The 25,273-nt window shown below is 40.7% G+C and overlaps 1 protein-coding gene across 5 annotated transcripts in view; it reads right to left on the bottom strand.

Annotated features, from left to right (window-relative positions):
- CDK17 (cyclin dependent kinase 17) overlaps positions 1 to 25,273 on the bottom strand; it is a 407,414-nt gene that overhangs the window by 32,911 nt on the left and 349,230 nt on the right. For all 5 annotated transcript variants that reach the window (XM_029601560.1, XM_029601556.1, XM_029601558.1 and 2 more), the window contains 4 exons: positions 10,649 to 10,772; positions 4,565 to 4,685; positions 3,823 to 3,920; positions 157 to 262 (listed from right to left, as the gene is read on the bottom strand). In XM_029601560.1, coding sequence (XP_029457420.1) covers positions 157 to 262; positions 3,823 to 3,920; positions 4,565 to 4,685; positions 10,649 to 10,772 — 449 coding nt within the window. The remainder of the gene's footprint in view (positions 1 to 156; positions 263 to 3,822; positions 3,921 to 4,564; positions 4,686 to 10,648; positions 10,773 to 25,273) is intronic.

The following is a 25,273-nucleotide window of genomic DNA, read 5'->3' as shown; positions in this document are numbered from 1 at the left end:
CTGGCAGGGACACGTGATTTCAAGTTCCAATATTTTTTTATGCTCTCCTTTTTCTTCTTTATATGGTCTATTTAAGTACTGAAAAAGATGTATTTCTTTATCAAAGATTTCTTGTAGTTATAGATTTAAATACTTTAATAAATAAATAACAAATACCTTGGTGTATGATTGATTAAGGGCTGTGGTTTGTATTTGGGAAAGTTGTAGTTCCTAAATTCATCATTTGTAGTAACACCCGTCCAGGTTTCTTCAGATGGAGTACCTAAACAATCAGAAAACAAGTAAATACAAAACTTTTAGATATACACTAATGAGGCTGAACCAGATCTTGACCTTAAGAATAATGAAATACATTCTTGTATGTTTCACTTGTACTTAAGTTAAACAAGAATACTTCTGAGTATATTCGGTGCTTATATTCTTAGCATTCCTGTCAAAATGACCATTAAAAAAAAAATCTCCCATTTTTATTCTTGTGTGCTTACACTTTATTATCCTAGAAGTTGAGCTCTTAGATGAAGAGTCAACCTATTTGTTACAGAGAAAAGTCAGTGTGTACAAATTAATGGCTGAATTTTAAATCGGCCACGCACGTAAAAAAATCGCCATTTATGCATGTGGCCAGGCCCTGTGCACATTTTCAAAAGGGCCTGGCCACACGCGAAAGTGGCGATACACGCTCAAGTGCTGAGCCCTGAGAAAGGGGCGAGCTGGGATGGAGACTGTCCCAAGGAAGCGCGCGCTGGCACCTGGCTGGTGCGTGTAAATTACTTCTGTTCCCAAGGAGAAGTAAGTAATAAAATAAAAAAATAGAGGCAAGGTAAGTTAGGTTTAGGGGATGGGGAAGAGAGGGGTAGGAAGGTTAGGTAGGGAGTAGGCCCAATTGTGTTGCTGCACGGACTTTGCAAAATTTCACCCCCCTGGCGCGTGCCACCCACACGGATTCTAAAATCTGGTGCACGTTTGCGTGCGGCCAACAGATTTTATAACATGCATGCGCCGGCATGCTCATGTTATAAAATCGGCGCATCCGTGTGCATGTATGTTTTAAAATCTACCCCAAGGTAATACCCAAATGACACCACCTTCTACTCATTTTGTCACTCTTTCTTCCATTTCCAAATACTGAACTGCAAAAAGTTTGATTAGGCACAATTATTCTACATAATAAAACTAAAATAGGTATCTGGAAGACTCTAGAAAATGTTTCTCTCCTGTGTGGTGGCTTTAAGTCCATTTATATCTTGCACTGGCCATGATTATAGTGAGGAAGTAGTGTGGACTAGAGAGTAGAGCTGTGACCTACAAGTCAGCAGAGTTCCCCATATGCACGATTTCAAATTCCACCTTCCCACTGCCTCTGGTATGACCACAGGCAAATCAGTTTATCTCGTTGTGCCTCAGTTTACAAAACTGCAATTACAATAGATAACAGTACTGTTCCTGTCTCCCTCTCCCCATCACAAGCTGCCAAGCTAGGCACGAAAACTGGCACTCAGTCTGTCACTGTAGAGGTCGCTAAATGTATGCTTCTGAAACACAATTGTGGAGTGCACTGGGATCTTGTTTGGATGGAAGGCACTATATAAACAAACTCCTATTTTTATCACCACTGAGGCCATTATTAGTTTACAATATTATGTCTCATTTTTAATTGGGCTTTGTGGTATGCTATATATGTTATGTGCTACCACACTTATTCTAGAACTGCATTAATACTGCAGAAGCACAAGCAACATTTCAAAAACTGAATAAACTCATTTCATGATAACTTTGCCATCTGACCATACTGCATGTATGGTAATACGCTGCAGATCAGATGCCAAAATTTCCACCCCAGAGGTGGCTGTATGTACATTACTGAAATATAAGACTGAAGCCCATGGGATGAATGATGCTGTACAAATGCAATTAGAACTTTAGAGCAGCTGGGGGAAGGCGCTGGCATTCCAAAGACGATCTCCTAATGCTGTCTTCTGATTTAAGTGGCGTTGCTGCCTAATTGAACTGCTCCACTGCATGCAGTAGGGGGAATGGCTTCCTTTATCTGTTAAAAACTCTAAAATACATAGTCTTACTGTAAACATACATGTAGGAGAGGCGGCTCTCTAACAGTGAATGCCCTGACAGACATGGTAACACACAAACAGTAAGAGGTGCTTCTTTCAAATCTCGTTAGCTTCTCTGCTAGATTCTTGGCTCAAACATGTATTGATCTAAAATTAAAGTATGGCTCTGTTAAAAACAAGGGATAAGAGTACTTCTAGAGGTCATAAACATGTACTAGATAGGCAACACTTAGACTTTTCCCCCTTGCAAAGAACCAGCATTAATATTTTAGTGACCTTGTCCTTCAGAGAAGCACTGTAACAAGCTGTGTGTTTAACCTGTGTGCTGAAATTCAGCACAGTTTAAACACATTATACATTTTTTTTTTAACTTCTGATACAATAAGCTTATGGTTTGCTAATGCATTAAAAGTTTTAAAAAAAAGTGCACAAACCTGAAAATGTGTATTAAAAAATGCTTAGTGCAGAAAAACATGATGTGTGCACATAATGTTTGCAGAAAACAATTTATGCAGAAAACATGGTTTATGTGCACACATCATGTTTTTTTGCACATAAAATACGATTCATGCACACAAATTTTCAGCACAGAAAATTTTTTGCATGCAATATTCTTTTTATGTATAATTCATATTTTCTGAGCATAACTACAGAGTACAGGCCCTGGCTCTAGAACACCAGTTTCTGCCCATAGATAACACTAGCCCTGGAAACTTTACTTCACCTTTGACCACAGGTTAAGCTTCCAGTGCTAAGAAACCCACGAGTTAAGCCAGTGCACCCTCTCTGCATTGGAAGGTAACAATGACTTCATTACCATGGGATTTACATGGGAGGCTGCTAACCTGCGACATGATGTAATAAGATGCACTCAGCAGAGCACACAGTTTTATCTGCAGATATGTACATTATCATTTGTGCGCAAATGTTACTCCTAATGAAGCAAGGATTTTTGCACACAAAAAATGCGCATGTAACTGTGCATTCTACTAACACCCCCACATGGAAATTTCATGCTAAAGGATGCAGGAATTATTACCCCTCAATGCAGAGAAGTGCACTGGCTTAACTGAGGATTTCTTAGTGCTGGAAATTTTACTCCTGGTCAGATGTGGAGTTCTTTCCAGTGCTAGTGTCAGTCTATGGGCAGAAGCAGGAACTGATGCTGAGACCTGTCAGAATTTGTTTGCAGAAAATATGCTTCGTGCACACAAGGCATGTTTTCTGAACATAAATATGATTTATGCACACAAAAAAATGTTTTCTGCTCTGAAAGCATTTTTTTATGCACATAAATCATATTTTATATACACAAACAAGCAAAGATCATGTTTTCTGGGCATAAACCATGTCTGAGAGATCCTCCCCTTTCCCAAGCTAAAATGTGTAACAAGCCTGAACTGAATGCACATTTTAAGTCTGGTTTGTGCATACATTTTCCAGTCAGTGCACTTTAACTCCTGATGCATTAGCATACCATTAGCATACTGCATTGGGTGTTACAAAATTTAACCTCTATGTTAAACTGTGTGCTAAATTTCAGCACAGAGTTTAACCTATACTTTATTACACTGGGCTCCTTACTGCATCGGAAGTAAAGTTGTGCAAAAAAAATATGTTCACAACTTTAGCAAAATTGACTGCTCTGCAGAGCGTACCTTATAAAAAATAAAAAATAAATATTACATTGGCCTTCCTTTTCTGCTCAGAAGGACCTATGTACATCTGAAATGCTACCAATAGTTTAATTTACCTAAAAGTCTGAAAATCAGGTGAAGTTCATCTTCCACAGTTGAACCTGGAAACAGAGGTCTTCCAGATACCATTTCAAAGAAGATGCATCCCACGCCCCTTTGCAGATGGCCCAAGGGAAAGAAAAGGGATTATTAGTCAAACACGAATACCATTTCCCCAACTTCTTAGCATAACTATCAAGAATTTTTTCTGTACAGCTAATATTAAGGTTAAAGCTTTTGAGACCCACACCTAAGAAAAAGTGAACATTGCATTTTAAAAGTTAAAACAAAATAGTGTTAAAATAAACATACAGAGGTTGATATTCAAAAGCCATTTAGACAAAAACTGAAAAATGAACGAATTATGCAGCAAGAATTTAGCCATATAAGTTGGGGACTATCCAGGGGCGGGTGAGGCGTTTTGGGGAGGAGCGGAGTTAGTCGCCATACTTAGGCAGCTAACTCTGGTTGTGCCATAGGGGCAGTCAACATCGCTGCCACACAGCTGAATATCCCCATTAAGTCATCCGATTATCTATATCCGCTAACTTAACTAGCTGTTCAGTGGATATCAGCCACAGAGTGTGTCTATCTAGAGCTGTACTTAAAGCTCTGTGCTATATTATATAGTTCACTCAATGTGACGGAGCACACTGTTGTAGCACCCCTTCAGCTAACATTATCTGAATCCATCTGTTATGTATGCCCCAATCCCTATCCAAATATATTTTCACAGTTGCTACCACATAGGAGACATACCACATGTCAATTTGCGTTGAATATTCTGAAGATCCAAGGAGGACATCTGGTGGTCTGTACCATAATGTGACAACCTCATTTGAGTAGGTCTTAGTGGGCACTGACTTGGCTCTGGCCAATCCTTCATGTAAACCAAAAAGACATTATTAAACTTTTCTTGCAGGCACAGTTGTGCCATTGTATTCACAACAGCATTAGATTAAGCCTCAGTCAACAATATTGCTCTCTTTCATAATGGGTTCATAATGGTGATATCTGCACAACTTTCTTGTAACATCCAAATATTTGCACAATTGAGCACAAAGACTTCATCAGCCAGAAAAAGCCAAATTGGATAATTTGATTGGCTCAGTCAGCTTTTTCTACAGGTCGATACAGTACACGGAGCGCACTGTTAACCCGCGTTTGGACGTGCGTTTTCGACGCGCTAGCTTTACCCCTTATTCAGTAAGGGGTAATTGCGCATCGAAAACGTGTGTCCACCCCCCCCCCCCCCCCGAAACTAATAGCGCCCGCAACATGCAAATGCTTGTTGATGGCCCTATTAGTTATTCCTGCTCGATTCAGTAAAATGTGTAGCCAAGCCGCACATTTTACTTTCAGAAATTAGCACCTACCCAAAGGTAGGCATTAATTTCTGCCGGCACCGGGAAAGTGCACAGAAAAGCAGTAAAAACTGCTTTTCTGTACACCCTCCGACTTATTATCATGGCGATATTAAGTCGGAGATCCCAAAGGTTAAAAATAATTTAAAAAAAAATAAAAATTTAAAAATCGGCCCACGGGTTGAAAACCGGACACTCAATTTTGCCGGCGTCCGTTTTCCGAACCCTTGGCTGTCAGCGGGTTTGCGAACAGACGCCAGCAAAATTGAGCGTTGGCTGTCAAACTCGCTGACAGCCGCCGCTCATGTCAAAAAGGAGGCGCTAGGGATGCGCTAGTGTCCCTAGTGCCTCTTTTTACTGTGGGCCCTCATTTAAATACTGAATCGCGCACACAGGAGAGTGGCCTGTGCGCTCTCCCGCGACTTTTACTGAATCGGCCTGCTAATGAATAAAGATGAGGTTCAAGTAGTTTGAATCAGCCAATGTGACTCTCTATAGCACCTACCATCCAAAATGAAGCCAAATCATTTAGAAGCACATCATGGAAACATGGAAAAGCCCATATCTAAGACAGATAGTGTGCCCAGATTCACAGTTTCTGACATGTTAAAAGGGAGGATAAAATACTATTTACCACATGTAATCAGTAAACCACACAACTTGCAAATGACTTGCTCAGAGTCAAACAGATGGGACTAGAAACTAAAAGCCCTCTCTCCCAGTGCCATCCTTTCAATAAGTATACTTCTTTGTATCTATCCAATACTAGAGATGTACATTCATTTGAAATGAATTTAAAAAAATGCAATGAATGAGGCCATTTCTGGTTTGTTTCAAATGGAACAAACCAAAAATGGCCGCCTATGAAAACACCCAAAACTTTTCAGGTATTTTAGTATTCATGGCATTAAAAAAAGAAGTGTCTCCCCCACAGCCCAGGAAACTCCCCTCAAGCCCAGCAAAATGTGAACCCGGGGCCTGGGGCTTGTCCTGCAGGGTCTCCTCAGGCTCCTTTGATCCCCACTCATAGTCCAAAAAACTATTCCAATCTGGCCTGGCCAGGGCACCCCCATTTAAATGTGCTGGAGCCTGGAAGCTCTCACCTAGTCCCCATGTACCTTCTTATTTAAAAACTTTCATAGTCAACTGATCCAAAAGGTTTGTTCACAGCAGAACGCAATCCTGGGTCCTGCGTGATAAAGGGCAGCAGCGATGCCCACTTGCTCCAGGTGGATGGCGCTATTTTTAAAGGTATTAAACCCACAAACTCCACGCTATTGTTTTGTTATATTATTGCATTGTACCTAATACTTCACCTACATGATGACACACAGTCAACTGAAATTTACAAACCATCATCTTTCAGGCTCCTTACATCACAACAGCTCATGCAGCAACTGTTAGTTGCAGTGCCCTTGTACAGGTAATCTTTGGTCCTAGTAAATGATTGCTTTAAACCTTAATTTTAATTGCAAACAGCAAATTAACAAATAATCAATCTCTTGTGGGGTAATATTTGTTTGCAAAGGAAATTGTATTCATCTCAGTGTCTGTAGTGCTCGTCGTACCAGAGGAGCTGGATTCACTGGTGTTAGAACTAGAACCATAATCTGAACCTCTTGTGTAACTCTGGTCTATAAGGGAAACCAAACTGGGCTCCTGAATGCACCCGACACGGGCCGTGTTTCAGAAGCCAATGCTTCCTGCTTCAGGGGAATAGATGTCCGCTCATTACCTTTATTTCCCAGATACCAGCTTTTTTATTTTATTCCATAAAACAGCAAATGGCTTTGCTATTTTTAAAGGGCCATGATTTGGACAGGAGCAAGCTAGGCATTGCACCTACCCTTTATCACGCAGGGTTGGGGAAGTGGATGCCAGAGTGGGAGCTCCCTGGCACATTTAAATGGGGAGAGGGACCCAGACAAGCCCCAACTGGATCAGATTATTTTTTGGGGCTGAGAGTGAACATCGGAGGGGGCTGGGGAGGCCCAGCTGGGCAAGCACAAACCCTGGGTTCACAAGTTACTGAGACAGATTTCCAGGGCAGTGACAGGATCATGTTTCTTATTAATTGGTACTTTTTTTTTTTTTTTTTAAACATTTAATGATTTTTTTGGTTTGACAAACCAAACCAAACCGAAAAAATATTAACGTGAAAAACAAAACCCTGCATCACCAAAAAAACCCCAAGATGAAATGAAAAATTGAGGGCAGCACATCCCTATTCAGTAGGCCTAGGTTTTCATTTATTCCATATATTTATCCATACATTCCTGTACTTCTAATCTAGTTCAGTAACCCCCTATGATATTCAGTGTTATGTTAAATGTGATATTCAAACATGTCAAAAGCAACAAGGTATCTAAATACTCAGATAGTAGATGCATTTGTAAAAAATTAAATGAACTTCAACAAGGTTTCACATGAAGCATAAAAGCAACATTAATTATGTAAAAAATCATTTTCATTAACTCTAAAACAGAGTTTCAGTTTTCACAGAGATAAGCCATCAAGAAAATGTCAATTATTCCCCCACATACAAGCAGCAGCTGAATATTTAAAAACCAAGAAAAGAAAAGCTTCAAGGCTCCTGTATCCAGTGGGTGAAGATCTTGCTGTAAAGGGATTTTATATATAAAAAAATCATACCTACTTTTCCCCCTCAGCATGCTGGCTAATTTCACAATATAACTGGGTCAATTCATCAAATTAAATTAGGGCCTTATATGATAAAAGGAGTCTAATGCATGATAAATGCATGATCTATCACTTTGCATGTATATATGATGAGTGTGCAAAACCTGGAAAATTATGCAAATAAAGGACTCCTACTGCAAATTGTGGAAAAATAACGCACACTAACACGGGATTTAACTACACCATTTTTTTTGGGTGGTAGAGAGGAAAAACTGCTTATATTGTGCCATAGTGACCGTTAACGTGGCTATTATTGTGAGCGATAAGACAAGGGCTTTTCTGACACACCTACACAGCCCTGCTCGACTAAAAAAAAATTTTTCTTACCTGCCCTGACTTCCTAAATCTTCAAGATTAGGAGGAAGTGTACTAGTAGTGGGATACTGGTGGCCTCACTGGTCCGCTTACATGATGGAAGCGGGATATGCATGCACATGTGCGCATCCATTTCAAATAGGGCGCACATGTGTGTGTACAGCCTATGTTACGCATATATGCTCCTATGGTCATAACATAGGTGTGTATATGCGCGCATGGTATAACATAGGCTCTACAGGCACACGTGAGCCCTATCTGAAACTGACGCCCACCACTACTGGCCTCTTGTGTGCAAGGCGAGTGATATGCAATACTTGTCAGCTTTTCATACCCATTCCGTGTGTGTTGACCAGAGTTTTGTGCATATGTCCTGGTTTGGATGCGAGACGAGCTAATGCATTGCACACTGTGATTGGTTGTTTCACGATGCAATATTTTATTGTGGGTTACTTATTTTACCTACACGGTGTGGTATTTAAGATTACCTAAACACCAATTTTTTTTTTAGCGCAGCTGCTAACACGCCATATTTCCACTGTATTTATAGCAATTTGATGAATCTGGGGGTAAGTGTGTAAAGTTAATCTAGTTTTGCTGCATTCTAACCAAGCTCCATTACAATAAATCTCAGGTTGGAAAAGGCCATGGAACCAGAAGATGTACACCTTAGGATACTGAATGAGCTAAAACATGTTTGCCAAAACCCCTTGTGGCTCCATTCTATTATTCTTTAAGATGGAGAAGGTTCCAAGGGACTGGAAGTGAGCTGGTGTGGTCCAGATATACAAAGGTCCTGATAAACAGGGAGGAGGCGAGCAGCTCCTGACCAATTATTCTAACATCAGTAATGGGCAAAACTATGGAAACACCTTGAGATAAGTCGATACTACGGGACACCAGAGAATAGTTTCACAGGGGGAAAATCTTGTCAGACAAACTTGAGTTCTTTAATGCGGTGACATTTGGTGGATAAGGGAGATATGATAGATTTATTTATTTGGACTTCAGTAAGGCTTGTGACACTATGCTGAATAAAAGGAGCTCATACCTTTGTAAGGATATTGAAAGGATGGATGAAGGTGGTTCAAAAAAAGATAAAGGGCCTGCAACACAAACCCTATAAGGAAAGGCTTAAGATATTTAAAATGTACTTTCTAGAGAAAAGAAGGAATGGGGGACACGAGAGAAACTTTCAAATATTTGATGGGCTTCAATAAAGTCCAGGAAAAGGAAACTCTAGGACAAGGGTCATGATGTGAAGTTGCATGGAGAAAAATAAAGAAAACATGAGAAAATTTTTCTATACTAAGAGAGTGGTTGATGCCTGGATGTCTGGTGCCAGCAGATGTATTGGAAACCAAACCATGACAATTTTATAATGCTTGGGACATGCACAGAGCACAGTGGAAAGGGCTGGTGGATGGTCAGGGGTAGAATATATGAAAAAAAGGGATACTTTTGTGACAACTGTAGAGGGCAGTGAATGAAGCGGGGCTGATATTGGTTGGTGACATGGGAAAGAGTTCTGGTCTTAGTTTAGACAATGAGAATTTGTTCATATTCTCTGTGGCTACGAAATAGCTGTTTTAAACTTCAAGAAAAAAAAAATAGATTTTAAAGAATTTCAGAGTGTGGACCTTAGTGTAAAATTCTTGGCATCCAAATATTATTGCAAAAAGCAGCCATACAACTTCCAACACATCATGTTGGCAATGGTTTGTGGCAGACGGACAAGAGACTAGTATGTGCCACATCAGCAGGAAACAACTGACTGAACCACAATCCTGAGACTTGGTAAAACAAAACAAACAAAAAAAAAAAAAAGAAAGTTAAAGAAAGCTGCATATATCACTGAAAAGGTTTATAAAGAGACATGGGATTAGTAGCAATTAACATCTGAAAAGGTTTTTAAGTCAAGGGCAGTGAATATAAAAGTAATGTGATTTTCTTTTCAGGGAATATGCATCAGTTTTAACATGTTTATCTACAAAGCTAAAACATTTGCTCTCACTATTTTAATCTCAAACATATCTTTTCCTTCTCTTGCAAGAAAAGAAAAAGCGGAATGGAAGGAAAGATAGGTGGGAATGTTTTTTTGTTTTGTTTTTTTTAAATGAGTCCCAGGTTCTTAGTGAACAAACAATTCTTTCAAAGCTCTGAAACCTTGTGATCTGCACAACTCCTAGTAGGTGATTTTTAATTTGTAGGACTGTATCCATTTAATAACCCCATGAGGCTGATTCTCTTCTACGTGTCGATGGCAATATTTAAACAAACTGGCTAACAAGAGGAAGTGGGATCCTAGCATTTGACGAATAACAATGAATGCTCTAACTTATTAAAAACAAGGTTGCAATGCGTTATGCTCTTTTAAGGGACTATGGATAGATGCGCTTGGGAGAGAACCACTTAATATAAAAACAATCTTAATGTTCTTTATGTCAGCAATATAAATGCATACCAAAATCTGCTAATTTTAATTCCCCTTTCTCATTGATGAGCAGGTTTTGTGGCTTCAGGTCTCGATGCAGCACTTTCCTCCTATGGCAGTAGGCCAAGCCACGGAGAATCTGGTACAAAAAAATCTATCAGGACAAACACACAAAAACAAATTAGATTTTAAAAAGAAATGTGTTATCTCATTTTTTTCATCTGTGACTATTTGTTCTTGAAGGTTAAAGAATCATCAGCAATGGGAAGCAAAGTTGTTTACCTATAACAAGTATTCTCCGAAGACAGCATTTTAGCAGTCACACAAGTGGGATCATGTGACCACCACATGGACAACTATTCCAGAACTTTCTGGAAAGGCCTAAAAGCTTTAACCATGCATGCACAAGAGTTTCCAGGCTGCTGCAGCCCCATTACTCCATTTGGTTCTGGTAACAGAGCTATAACTGGGAGCAGAACATGTGTAGGAGGAGAGGTGGGAAAGTTTGTGTAAATATTGAACTACTGATTTATAGAACACTTAACAGTTTAGCAACTTTACTTTCTCTAAAAACAGCAATTCACCATAGTCAAACAAACTGGATTCTATAGCTAAGGGCCACCTTCAACAAAAAAGGGGAAAAAACCCATCGGCCTAAAGCTCCTACACATGCCTTTTTGGAAAGGCCTTGAGTCCTTTTCAGAAAGCTCTGGAAGAAATGTCCATTCAGTGCCCTACACAGTCACTTCATCTACTTATATGACTATGATGAATTACCTTTAGAGAAAGAGAATTTTTTTTTTAAACCTTTTTTCTCCTAGAGATTTTTTTTTTCCTATTCTTAGATTCCCTTACCCATCCTTAGTTCAGTCTTTGTAGTTGCAGTCCTCTGAGTGAAAGATATGGACCATGGCTGCTCCCTCCCTCTGGAACCTAGTAGAAGTGTGCCCTTAGTCAGCCAGTAGCTGTTGAGCAACAGCTCGAACTACCTCCTTACAAATGGGATATACGGTAAATACAGTCTCTAACAAATCCAAGGAGCAGAGGCCAAGTTTGGGAACTTAGCCTGGTCTCCAGCACAGCAGTGGACAGAAATACCATGGTGCCACTGGCCAGCCCATAAGTGCTTTAGAAATTCACAGACTTTGCATAGCAAGTTTGCCCATATTGCCTAGATAAAAACCTTAATCCTGAACTAAACAGATCCTCAAAAATGAAAACTAGCTTGTTTTTTTTTTTTACTAGCTTAAACAGGGAGATGTGGCCAATTGCACAAATCCATGTATTTTAATTTGTTTGGTATGGCATGGAATGACCGGAGACCAGAGCCGTAGCTAGGCAACGTGGCCAAGTAAACTGCGCCCTCACCCATTATACAACACATGACACAGTGAGTTGGGAGACGCTGTTACATGTTTATACAGCAATGCCCATGGCCGATGCAAGGGTATTAGAGGCCCTCGGAAAACCATACAGCTTTGCAATCCCCACCCCATCTCAGCCTCCTCACACACAATTAAAAATGAGGCATTTATAATCCAGATTTTACATGAAAAAGAACATTCAAAACATAGTCTTCTGAGGTTAAAATATCACTTACAATGTGCATATTATTTTTACATGCACTGCTGTGATGTGAATCAGAAAAACCTTCAAAAAAGCAAGACACACTTGGAACCCATATGGTATTAGACCTACTGTAATGCATCTTGGGCATGACCCTCAGAGAGCCATGAGAAAACAATTACAATGCAATAAACTTTATCAAAACATTAACTGCCAGCAATCAAACAGCAACAACTCTACCTATGAAAACTACCACTGCAAATATTACACCAGACCTAAAAACAGTAATATACCTCCTATTAGGAAAACAGAACAAGCCATGCTGCTATAAATCCCTACATAGAAACTACACACTAAAGGAATACCTCCCTTTAGTAATACATGCAAAACACAGATAACACCTCAAAGACAGAATAAAGAGACCATAAAATATAAAGAGAAATGTGCAGACAAAAACTGAACTGGAAACTGCAACAAGCCAAATTCTGTATGTATTGCAACAATGGAAAACAGAGGTATTTTAAAATATGTTTAAATACCAACACTTACCACTATCCTTTTCCCTTCTTTTCCTTATGCTCCCCTTTTTCACCACCCTCTCCCCGATCCCTTCTTCTTTTCCACTATTAATTTATGCATCAATGTTTTTAATGGTTTATTCTCTGTTTGATTTTTGTAAACCGTTATTGAAGGCTGAACCGAATGACGGTATATAAAACCGAACAAATAAATAAATAAATAATTCCCTATTAGCCATACCTAGGAACTTTTGATTTCCAGATGCTCTGAATTCATCATGGATTAGCAGGCAGCGAGGAAGTGGGGTTGTTGTGCACACATGTTCCCTCTCATACACACACACTCTCTCTCACACACATACCTACACACTTGCTCTCTCTCCCACAAATACACACATGCTCTCTCTCTCACATGTTTTCTCATTCCCTCCTTGAAGCAGCAGGCAGCAGTGGTCTCCTTCTTCAGGCCCCACAGCCAAGGGAATGACTTCTGGCCATGAGGGCCAACCCAGCTCTGGCCTTGGACTCCTTCCAGCAGGGAAGGGCAGGGTGCACACCTCCTCCTCCTCAGCAGCATGGCCTCACCGAAATAGACAGCATGGTCGGCAGGGCCTTAGCAAGTGGAAAAGCAGTGTGGCCTTGCCAGATTCAGCAGCATGGTCAGTGGGCCGTGCTGCTTTTCTACCTTCTAAAGCCCGCCGACCACACTGTCGACTTCGGTGGGGCTATGCTGAATTTTCTCTTATTGCTCTTGCTGGCACATAGTACCCTTCAGTAGCAGCATCTATGGCCATGGTCACAGGTACGCTATGGCCCTGCATGCAACAGCCAAGTGTACATCAGACAGCACAGAAAATGCCCCCTTGAGCCCCCAAAATTTTTAGAATCACATTACCTTATGTAAAATTAGGGAGCTTCGTTTTCAGTTTTATTTTATTTTTTCAAGGGAATTGACTTTTTTTGCACAGATTTTCTCTTAGTGATTCATATGTGCCTTATAGCTAAGGCTTCTATGCTAGGGTTTATGAATTGCAAATTTAGGAGTATATTTTTCAAGCAATCAGGTGTATTTGGTGGGTACTAAATATAGGTGTTTACTGCAGTTTTCACATTGTGATTAAACATTTTTGGCATGCTTTTAAGTAGATTCAATTTAATGTGTGTAACAATTTATCTTAAAATATTTACATGCTGTGCTGTATGGTGTGTGCATATCTATTTCTTTTAGATTTATATTCCACTTTTCAGGCAATTCAAAGTGGATTACATGCACGTAACGTACTGTAGGTATTTTCCTATCTCCAGAGGGCTTACAATCTAACAGGGAGATTCATCAAGCCATGATAAGGCTATAACGAGTTAGCATATATTGCGCGATAAATACAGTATACTGCGTGATATAGCACTATTGTGCCAATATTGCACAATATTCAGAACAATTTGTATAAATTCTGGCAGATTATCTCCCCTATTACAATGAGTCCTTTGCATGGCATGGCAGATTATCTCCCCTATTACAATGAGTCCTTTGCATGGCATGGCAGATTATCTCCCCTATTACAATGAGTCCTTTGCATTTGCATGGTGTGCAGTCAATAAAACAATACATATAATTATAATATAAAGTAATAATTGATACAAATAAAAAAAATTAAAATAAAAAAAAACATCTCTGCCTTGCTATCAGAATCCATAAACTGGGTCCCGATGCTCCCACATTAGATTTAAATGGCCCAGTAGTGAAAAATAAAATGTCCGTGAAAAATATACAAACGTGCCTGGAGACCTCCTTCCCCATCCCAGGACCTCCAACTAAGGTGGCCTTGACAACAAAAGTGCAAAATTAAATGTGAAAATCTGTGCAATGATGTCCACCTCCCATTCCCCGTCCACAGTGTGTAATGTTTGCTCCACCCTGCCTTTACATAACAAATATAACAAAGACTGGGGCCCCTTGTACCCCTTTCCCCCAACCCCTAAGAATAGAAAACCTCGTTGGTGGTATAGGAGACAGTAGGGCCCTCTTCCCAGAACCCCAGAGTCAACATAAAAGAGAAGATACAGCTGAATATGCCAAGGAGTATGGGAGGAGAGAAAGTTGAATATGCCATGGTGATTGGGGGGAGGGAAGGTGGTGCCAGGGGATGGAGAGAGGGGGAAGGGGAGACTATGATTCGGGGGGGGGGGGGGGGCAGTGGATAAGAGGGAAGGTGATGATGCTAGGGGGTGAAGGAGAACATAGGTGATGATGCAGAGGGTGAAGGGAGAGGGAAGGTGATGATGCTATGGGGAGCAGAAGAGGGGGAAGAGATAGGAAGGTGATTATGTCAGAAGACAGGGAAGAGAAGGTGAGGATGATGCCAGAGGAGAGAGCGAGCAAAGGAAAGAAAAGTTTATCTTGCAAGCAGGTGGGGGAGAGGAGTTGAGTAAAAGTGGTAATGGCAGGGAGTAGTGGGAAAAGAAAGGAAAAAAAGGTGAGGATGCCAGGGGGTTGGATGGAGACAGAAGGGAAGATGATGATACCACAGTTGAAGGTGATACTGATACTAGTGGGATAGAAGAAGGTGGGGGAAGAAAAGGTGATGATAATGCTGGGGGGTGATGAGGGTGAAGAGAAGGCAGGAGGTGGTGGTGGTGATGATGATGCTGGGACAGGGGATGAAGAGAAGGAAGGAAGGAAGGTGGTGACTCCAGGAGTATGGAGGAACAAGGTGATGGTGCAAGAGGTGGGAGAGAGGAAAGAAAGGATGATGCCAGGGATTGTGCAAAGGAGAACATCATGATGCCACTAGGGGTTTGTGGGAGAGAGGGAAGGTGATGATGGATGGGGAGGAAAAAAAAGGAAAGAAGATGATGCCAGGGGAGAGGGAAGGGAAGAGAAAATTTTAATGGGGAAGGTGACGGTGTTTACATGAAGTTAACTCTGTGCCGGTTGTACTACAACACAAAAAAGGTTAGGAACCACTGCTTTTTCTAATAAGCTATTCAAACCTGTAATTATGTTTCCCCTCATACAATTTTAAAACGTATTAATAGAATACAGTTAAATATAGAATTATCTGTGACAAAGTGGCACATCAATAGGGAAGTGATGCAATCTGCACCAGTAACATAGAAGAGAAATAGACTTATTTTAAACCTACAATATGATACAAAACAGCCGGTACAACAGATTTCAGTCTGCAGCATGTTTCCCTGCAGTGCTCTCTATTTTTTTTTTAATCAAATATGGATTTCCCTTTCCTTTACATGTCAGTTCCTCCTATACACCCACCTCTTCCTCTGTATAGCTACATAAACAGAAACTTGCAGTAATAGTATTAATTGGATTAACACAATGCCCTTCCAATAAACAGGATCCAGACGGTCTACAATTTAGATACCCATAATCAAACATGTGGACAAGAATTCTTCCAAATGAGGTGAGGGAAAATATTGTTGCTCAGTTAAGAGGAGTTGCTTACTTGTAAACAGGAGTTCTCTGTGGACAGCAGGACAAATCAGCCACACAAGTGGGTAACGTCATCTGATGGCATCAGTCCAGACATGCTCTCTCTCAGAGCTCAGAAATAAATCTTTTTGAGCATGCGCAAATCTCGACATGCTCCGGCTCTGCGCGAGTCTCTTCAGTCGTCTCTTCAGTCCTATTTTCCTAGCTAAGCTTCAACATTATGGAGAGGAGGAGGGGATTGTGTGGCTGATTTGACCTGCAGTCCCCTAGAGAACATTTGTTACAGGTAAACAACTTTGTTTGCTCCATGAAAACAGCAGGACAAAAAACAGCCACAGAAGTGGGGATTCCCCAAACTGAGGGTTACTTCAAAAGTTGTTGTTCTGTTTATATGGTATTGCAACCTGTTAGAAAGCAGTATGGGGAGAGTTGAAGCTATTATCCAAAGAGGTTCTTAAGAACTACCTGACCAAATGAATTGTCAGTGCAAGAATCCTATTCTAGGCAATAATGTTTTACAAAGATTGCTGCTCTGCAAATGTCCTGAATTGAAGCTGAGTGATGAAAAGCCATTGAAGCTGCTGCTGCTCTAATTTGATGAGCTATCTTCCTAGACAGTCCACTCCAGCTGCTTTATAACAGAATGTAAAGCAGTCAAGTCCAGCAGGAAGAAAGCATGTTTTGCTACTGGGTAACCTTGTTTGGATTCACAGAAATGAACAAGTGAGAAGTTTTTCTTTGAGCTTTTTGTTTTTTTCTAAATAAGAGAGGATGGCTCTTCTACAGTGTAATGTGTGGATAATGTTTTCTGCTCTATTGGTATGAGTTTCGGGGGAAAAACTGGAAGGAGTATAGATTGAGTCAAGTGGAATTGAGGAACTTCTGGCATAAATTTAGCAAATGTTGCTTACCTGTAACAGGTGTTCTTCACAGGACAGCAGGATGTTAGTCCTGACATATGGGTGACATCACAGGATGGAGCCCAATCACGGAACACTTCTGTCAAAGTTTCCAGAACTTTGACTGGGCCCTACTGGGCATGCCCAGCATGGCACTAACCCTGCAGCCAGCAGGGGTCCCCTTCAGTCTTGTTAAAAAGCTACAGGTAGTGCCGAAAATAAAATAAGAAAACATTATGAACCCAACAACGTTGGGCGGCAGGCGGCTTTCATGAAGACAGTCGCTCAGCAGCGCAAGGTTCGGAGAGAGGTATCTTCAAAGGATACTAATGATGCATTAGAATTAGGGCAGCCCAACAGTGAGGTTCCAATAATCAGAAAAATAGTCCAAGTGCCTGTAACTAAAAACTCACCTGAGCTAAAAAATTCCAACTTATCCCTATCAATTAAAAAGCAGAATGAAAATACAAACAAAAAACAAACTTTGAAATGTTTGTATGCTAATGCCAGAAGTCTAAGAAGTAAGATGGGAGAATTAGAATGTATAGCAGTGAATGATGACAGACTTAATTGGCATCTCAGAGACATGGTGGAAAGAGGATAACCAATGGGACAGTGCTATACCGGGGAACAAATTATATCGCAATGACAGAGAGGAGCACCCGGGAGGAGGTGTGGCGCTTTATGTCTGGGATGGCATAGAATCCAACAGGATAAACATCCTGCATGAGACTAAATACAAAATTGAATCTTTATGGGTAGAAATTCCTTGTATGTCGGGGAAGACTATAGTGATAGGAGTATACTACAGTCCACCTGGTCAAGATGGTGAGACGGACAGTGAAATGGTAAGAGAAATTAGGGAAGCTAACCAAATTGGTAGTGCAGTAATAATGGGAGACTTCAATTACCCCAATATTGACTGGGTAAATGTATCATCGGGACACGCTAGAGAGATAATGTTCCTGGATGTAATAAATGATAGCTTTATGGAGCAATTGGTTCAGGAACCAACGAGAGAGGGAGCAATTTTAGATCTAATTCGCAGTGGAACACAGGACTTTGTGAGAGAGGTAATGGTGGTGGGGCCACTTGGCAATAGTGATCATAATATGATCAAATTTGATTTAATGACTGGAAGAGGAACAGTGTGCAAATCCACGGCTCTCGTGCTAAATTTTCAAAAGGGAAACTTTGATAAAATAAGAAAAATTGTTAGGAAAAAACTGAAAGGAGCAGTTACAAAAGTAAAAAATGTCCAAGAGGCGTGGTCATTGTTAAAAAATACCATTCTAGAAGCACAATCCAGATGTATTCTACACATTAAGAAAGGTGGAAAGAAGGCAAAACGATTACTGGCATGGTTAAAAGGGGAGGTGAAAGAAGCTATTTTAGCCAAAAGATCTTCATTCAAAAACTGGAAGAAGGATCCAACAGAAGAAAATAGGATAAAGCATAAACATTGGCAAGTTAAATTTAAGACATTGATAAGACAGGCTAAGAGAGAATTTGAAAAGAAGTTGGCTGTAGAGGCAAAAACTCACAGTAAAAACTTTTAAAAATATATCTGAAGCAGAAAGCCTGTGAGGGAGTCTGTTGGACCGTTAGATGACCGACGGGTTAAAGGGGCACTTAGAGAAGATAAGGCCATCGCGGAAAGATTAAATGATTTCTTTGCTTCGGTGTTTACTGAAGAGGATGTTGGGGAGGTACCCGTAATGGAGAAGGTTTTCATGGGTAATGATTCAGATGGACTGAATCAAATCACGATGAACCTAGAAGATGTGGTAAGCCTGATTGACAAACTGAAGAGTAGTAAATCACCTGGTATACACCCCAGAGTTCTGAAGGAACTAAAAAATGAAATTTCAGACCTATTAGTAAAAATTTGTAACTTATCATTAAAATCATCCATTGTACCTGAAGACTGGAGGATAGCAAATGTAACCACAATATTTAAAAAGGGCTCCAGGGGCGATCCGGGAAACTACAGACCGGATAGCCTGACTTCAGTGCCAGGAAAAATAGTGGAAAGTGTTCTAAACATTAAAATCACAGAACATATAGAAAGACATGGTTTAAATGGAACAAAGTCAGCATGGCTTTACCCAGGGCAAGACTTGCCTCACAAATCTGCTTCACTTTTTTGAAGGAGTTAATAAACATGTGAATAAAGGTGAACCGGTAGATGTAGTATACTTGGATTTTCAGAAGGCGTTTGACAAAGTTCCTCATGAGAGGCTTCTAGGAAAAGTAAAAAGTCATGGGATAGGTGGCGATGTCCTTTCGTGGATTGCAAACTGGCTAAAAGAAGGGAAACAGAGAGTAGGATTAAATGGGCAATTTTCTCAGTGGAAGGGAGTGGACAGTGGAGTGCCTCAGGGATCTGTATTGGGACCCTTACTTTTCAATATATTTATAAATGATCTGGAAAGAAATACGACGAGTGAGAATCAAATTTGCAGATGACACAAAATTGTTCAGAGTAGTTAAATCACAAGCAGATTGTGATAAATTGCAGGAAGACCTTGTGAGACTGGAAAATTGGGCATCCAAATGGCAGATGAAATTTAATGTGGATAAGTGCAAGGTGATGTATATAGGGAAAAAATAACTCATGCTATAATTACACAATGTTGGGTTCCATATTAGGTGCTACAACCCAAGAAAGAGATCTAGGTGTCATAGTGGATAACACATTGAAATCGTCGGTACAGTGTGCTGCGGCAGTCAAAAAAGCAAACAGAATGTTGGGAATTATTAGAAAGGGAATGGTGAATAAAACGGAAAATGTCATAATGCCTCTGTATCGCTCCATGGTGAGACCGCACCTTGAATACTGTGTACAATTCTGGTCGCCGCATCTGAAAAAAGATATAATTGCGATGGAGAAGGTACAGAGAAGGGCTACCAAAATGATAAGGGGAATGGAACAACTCCCCTATGAGGAAAGACTAAAGAGGTTAGGACTTTTCAGCTTGGAGAAGAGACAACTGAGGGGGGATATGATAGAGGTGTTTAAAATCATGAGAGGTCTAGAACGGGTAGATGTGAATCGGTTATTTACTCTTTCGGATAGTAGAAAGACTAGGGGGCACTCCATGAAGTTAGCATGGGGCACATTTAAAACTAATCGGAGAAAGTTCTTTTTTACTCAACGCACAATTAAACTCTGGAATTTGTTGCCAGAGGATGTGGTTAGTGCAGTTAGTATAGCTGTGTTTAAAAAAGGATTGAATAAGTTCTTGGAGGAGAAGTCCATTACCTGCTATTAAGTTCACTTAGAGAATAGCCACTGCCATTAGCAATGGTAACATGGAATAGACTTTTTTTGGGTACTTGCCAGGTACTTATGGCCTGGATTGGCCACTGTTGGAAACAGGATGCTGGGCTTGATGGACCCTTGGTCTGACCCAGTATGGCATTTTCTTATGTTCTTAAGTGGTCAGTAAAGTTGACTGGATAGCACAAAATAAGATTTTAAGTACTGCAAAAACAGAAATATTGAGAGTGGGGGATGCCAAAAATAGGAAGATCTCTTCTGAGTATTGGTGTGGATTCTATTAATGTATCAAATGTAGAGAAAGTGCTTTTTGTTGGAATGTAAACCGATGTGATGTGTAAAATCGAACACCGGTATATAAAAATAAATAAATAAATCTGGGTGTGTTTGAGACTAAGATGGAGGGGGAAGCACAGGTCTAAAACAATACAAATGGTATTTGGAAAGCTGAGAATGCTACAGAAATTGCACCCTTTTGGGGCATAAAGAGTTTAAATTGGTTATTCATTCACTTGTACCACATTTAGATTATTGTAATGGGTTGTTTGTGAGATTGCCACAGAATTTGCTATATAGAGTACAAGTTATACAAAATGTCGCAAGAACATCATTTATTTATTTAGATTTATATTCCACTTTTCACAGCACATCAAAGTGGATTATATTCAGGTACTGTAGGTATTTCCCTATCCCCAGAGGGCTTACAATCTAAGTTTGTACCTGAGGCAATGGAGGGTAAAGTGACTTGGCCAAGGTCACAAGGAGCGACAGTTGTACTTGAACCCTAGTCTCCTGGTTCATAGCCCACTGCTCTAACCACTAGGCTACTCCATTATTGAACTGTTCTAGAAGAATTTCCATGGAAATAATGTTGTGTACCCTACATTGGTTCCCTAGAGAGGCACAAGAGCAACTTAAGATGCTCACAATGGTGTATAAAGTGTTGACAGCAGTGGGCCCTAATTATTTTCACAATAAGTTGGAATAGCATCACCTGAGTAGTCTGCACTCCAGCCATGGAGCCCTCCTTACAATTCTGACATTTTAAATGGTATGAAGTAGGTTAATTAGATCAAGGGTCTTTTTAGTATTGGTATCTACGCTATGGAATAAAGAACTATTGGACATTCAACATGAACTGAATTATTTAAAGTTTCTTAAAGTCAAGGCATGGCTGTTTCAAGGGTGAATTGGTAGTAGATGGAAATAGGTATAAGAGAGCCTGTAGTTCTGATAGCAAGGCAGAGATGTTTTTTTTTATTTTAATTTTTTTTATTTGTATCAATTATTACTTTATATTATAATTATATGTATTGTTTTATTGACTGCACACCACTTTGATTGGCCTTAGGACCATAAGGCAGTATATAAATCATTTAAAAATAAATACATATATTTTAATACTCAAAGAAGTCTTCTGATGGCTCAGCTTCTTGGATTGTAAATGGGATTGAGACTCCCATCTTTTCAATGAGAGCAGGATAGGATAAGTCTTTTGGAGGAGTGCTACTCCTGTCAATTTCAAGGCAAGGATCTGGAGTTAATCCAGAGAATTCTGGGATAGAATGACCAGAGTGTGAATTATAGGAATTGTTGTCTAAGTCCAGCATATGGACTAGAAAAGATGTTTTAGGTTGTGAGGAGGGGGTTTATTATTTTCCTCCACTGGTCTCTGATTGGGTGATATCTAGGACTGAGATAACTTCTTTAAGATCAGTGTTGTTGATCCTATGGCAAAGGCATTTTCTTCACATAATGATTGATAAAGTTGTGCCACATCCTCTGGATGAAGGCATAACCCCCCTTCCAATGGAAAAGTCTGAGAGGATAGAAATATAAAAACATGACGGCAGAAAAGGACAATATGGCCCATCCAGTCTCCCCCATCCTTCCATTCAATTTATTATAATTCTCATCACTTCCTTAGAGATCCCATGTATTTATCTCATGCTTTCTTAAATTCAAATACTGTTTTTGCCTTCACAACCTCCAGTGGGAGGCTGTTTCATGCATTCACCATCCTTTCTGTAACGAAATATTTCTTAAGATTACTCTTGAATCTCCCCCTTTTACCCTCATTCTAGAGCCACCTTTACATTGAAAAAGGGTCACCTCCTGTACATAGAAACTTTTGAGATATTTAAATGTGTCCATCATATCTCCCCTATCTCGCCTTTCCTCTAGAGCAGTGCTTCTCAACTGGTGTGTCGTGTCACACCAGTGTTGCCAAGCAGTGGCAGGTGTGTCGCGTGCTACCGGTCTCCCGCTGCTCTTCCCCCCACTCTTCCTTCACCGAGCGAGAGGCAGGCTATCTTCCACTGCAGCCGTTGCCGCCCCGGCTATCAGCACGTTCATTAACTCTCCCAACACCACCACATGCACTCCAGTTCCCTGGTCCGACCACACCCTCATCAAAACCTCCCTCTCCATTAAGACACCCATAACACACCAGACACCAACACTATAACCTTCAGAAAATCCTGCCCAAGCGAGGACCTTAGCTTTGCCCTGTCCAAAGCCCTATCCAATTTCAACTGCTCCAATCCTGATGATGCTATAAATTCCTGGAGCTCCCTCACCCTGGAAATTGCAAACAAATTATGCCCCATCACCACACATAACCTTAACTCTTCTACCAAAAATCAAAAACCATGGTACACGACTGACCTAAAACACTTGAAAAACAGTCTCAGACAAAAGGAAAGAGCCTGGCATAAAGACCCATCGCCACATAAGACATCCTCATTCAAATCAGCACTGCACCAATATAGAACCTTCACCCTCAACGCCAAAAGAGACTTCCACGCCAAAAAAATTCACAATTACATTTATAACCCAAAAGCCCTTTTCTCCTATGTCACTGAACTTACAAAACCAACCCCCCCCCTCTCTCATCCCCGACAAAGAGGCAGGTAGCAAATGTGAAGAACTGGCCCTTTACTTTCATAATAAGGTAGCAAACATCCTCCTTAGACTCACTCCAGACCCTCAACCCATCTCACCCTGCCCACGTCCCACAGCTGCCTCCTTCAACTCCATCAACCTTACATCCTCCTTGGAAATAGCTACTATCCTCAAAAAGATCAGACCAGCCTCCCACCCCTCTGACACTGTCCCCACCAAAGCCCTCCTCACAATACCTGACACCATAGCTAAACCGCTGGCAGACATTAATTGCTCATTATCAACTGGCATTGTCCCTGACTCTCTCAAACATGCTGCAGTCAAACCCCTCCTTAAAAAAAACCATCCCTGAACCCAGATGACCCAGCCAATTTCCGCCCCATCTCCAATCTCCCTTTCATCTCAAAAATTATGGAAAGGGTTGTCAACAGTCAATTATCTGACTACTTGGAGGAAAATAATATACTGCACGCTTCCCAATTTGGATTCCGTAAACACCTTAATACAGAAACCCTCCTCCTCTCCCTTACCGATTTCCTTCTCAGAGGCATGGACCAAGGAACCTGCTATCTTCTAGCCCTCTTGGACATATCTGCTGCCTTTGACACTATAAGCCATAAACAACTCCTCACCCACCTAGCACATATTGGCATCTCAGGAACAGCATTCCATTGGTTCACATCATATCTCACCAATAGAAAATTCTCAATTAAAATAGGCAATGCCGAATCTGCCCACCATGCGCTCTCACAGGGAGTTCCCCAAGGCTCCTCCCTCTTTAACATATACCTTACCCCTCTCTCCCAACACCTAGCCAACCTTGGTCTCAAATTCTTCCTATACGCTGATGATGTGCAAATCATCATACCCATTCAAGACACCCTGACAAACGCCTTGACCCACTGGAGAGATTGTCTTGCCTCTATCAATGCCTTTCTATCCAACCTTCACCTAGCACTAAACGCTTCAAAAACCAAGCTACTCCTCATCTCCAAACAATCACCCCCCAAACCAGCCATTGCAAATGATCCCGCCTATGTCACCTTCTTGAAGCAGCCCGATGCACGAAACCTAGGGGGTCACATAGACCAACAACTAAACCAACAATCAGATCCTCAAAGAGGGTTTCTTCAAATTTAATGTCATGAAGAAACTGAAACCCCTTCTTCATGCCAGTGATTTTTGGACAGTCATTCAAGCTACTCTCTCAACAAAAATGGACTACTGCAACTCCCTCTTCCTTGGCCTCCCCTACTCTACAATAAAACCCCTCCAAATGCTGCAGAATGCAGTAAGCAAGAACTATTTCCAATGCCCGCAAATACGACCATATCACTCCCCTTCTCATGAACTTGCACTGGCTCCCAATCCCCTCTCGCATCATATATAAAACTCTAACATTGACCTACAAAGCTATACACACACACAATTCAAATTGGCTCGTTGAGCCATTCTGCCCTGTACGTTCTAACAAATCCACCAGAGCCTCCAATAATGGAAACACTCCACATACCCCCACTAAAAAAAAGCACACCTTACTACCACAAGGGAAAGAGCCCTATCTATTGCTGGACCCACACTCTAGAACTCCCTGCCCCCCTATCTTAGACTCGAGACTTGTACCTCTAAATTCAGAGCCAACTTGAAAACCTGGCTTTTCAAACAAGCCTATCAACAATAACACCCATCTCACCACCATGCAAACACACCGGAACCATGCAAACACTCCTGATCCTTCTATGCAAATCCATTCCGAACCCTTATATATAGTTATTTGTGTTGTTTTTATATGGTTATACTAATATAATCCCTAAGTTCTTAGGCTCTCATTTGTTTCAGAGTAGCCTGATTCCTATGTACTTTCATCCTATGTTCTTTCAGTTCCTATCTCTCCATCCACACCTCCCTGTTTTATGTAATTTCCATTCTTTATGTTTTGTTGTTCGATGTAAACCGATATGATGTCCCCACTAATATCGGTATAGAAAAATTATAAATAAATAAATAAGCCTGGATGGGAATGGCAGGAGTGTT

This window comes from Rhinatrema bivittatum, chromosome 4, assembly GCF_901001135.1.
Source record: "Rhinatrema bivittatum chromosome 4, aRhiBiv1.1, whole genome shotgun sequence".
Lineage (NCBI taxonomy): Eukaryota > Metazoa > Chordata > Amphibia > Gymnophiona > Rhinatrematidae > Rhinatrema > Rhinatrema bivittatum.
The sequence above is the reverse complement of the archived record's forward strand: the minus strand, read 5'-3'. Positions and strand labels throughout refer to the sequence as shown.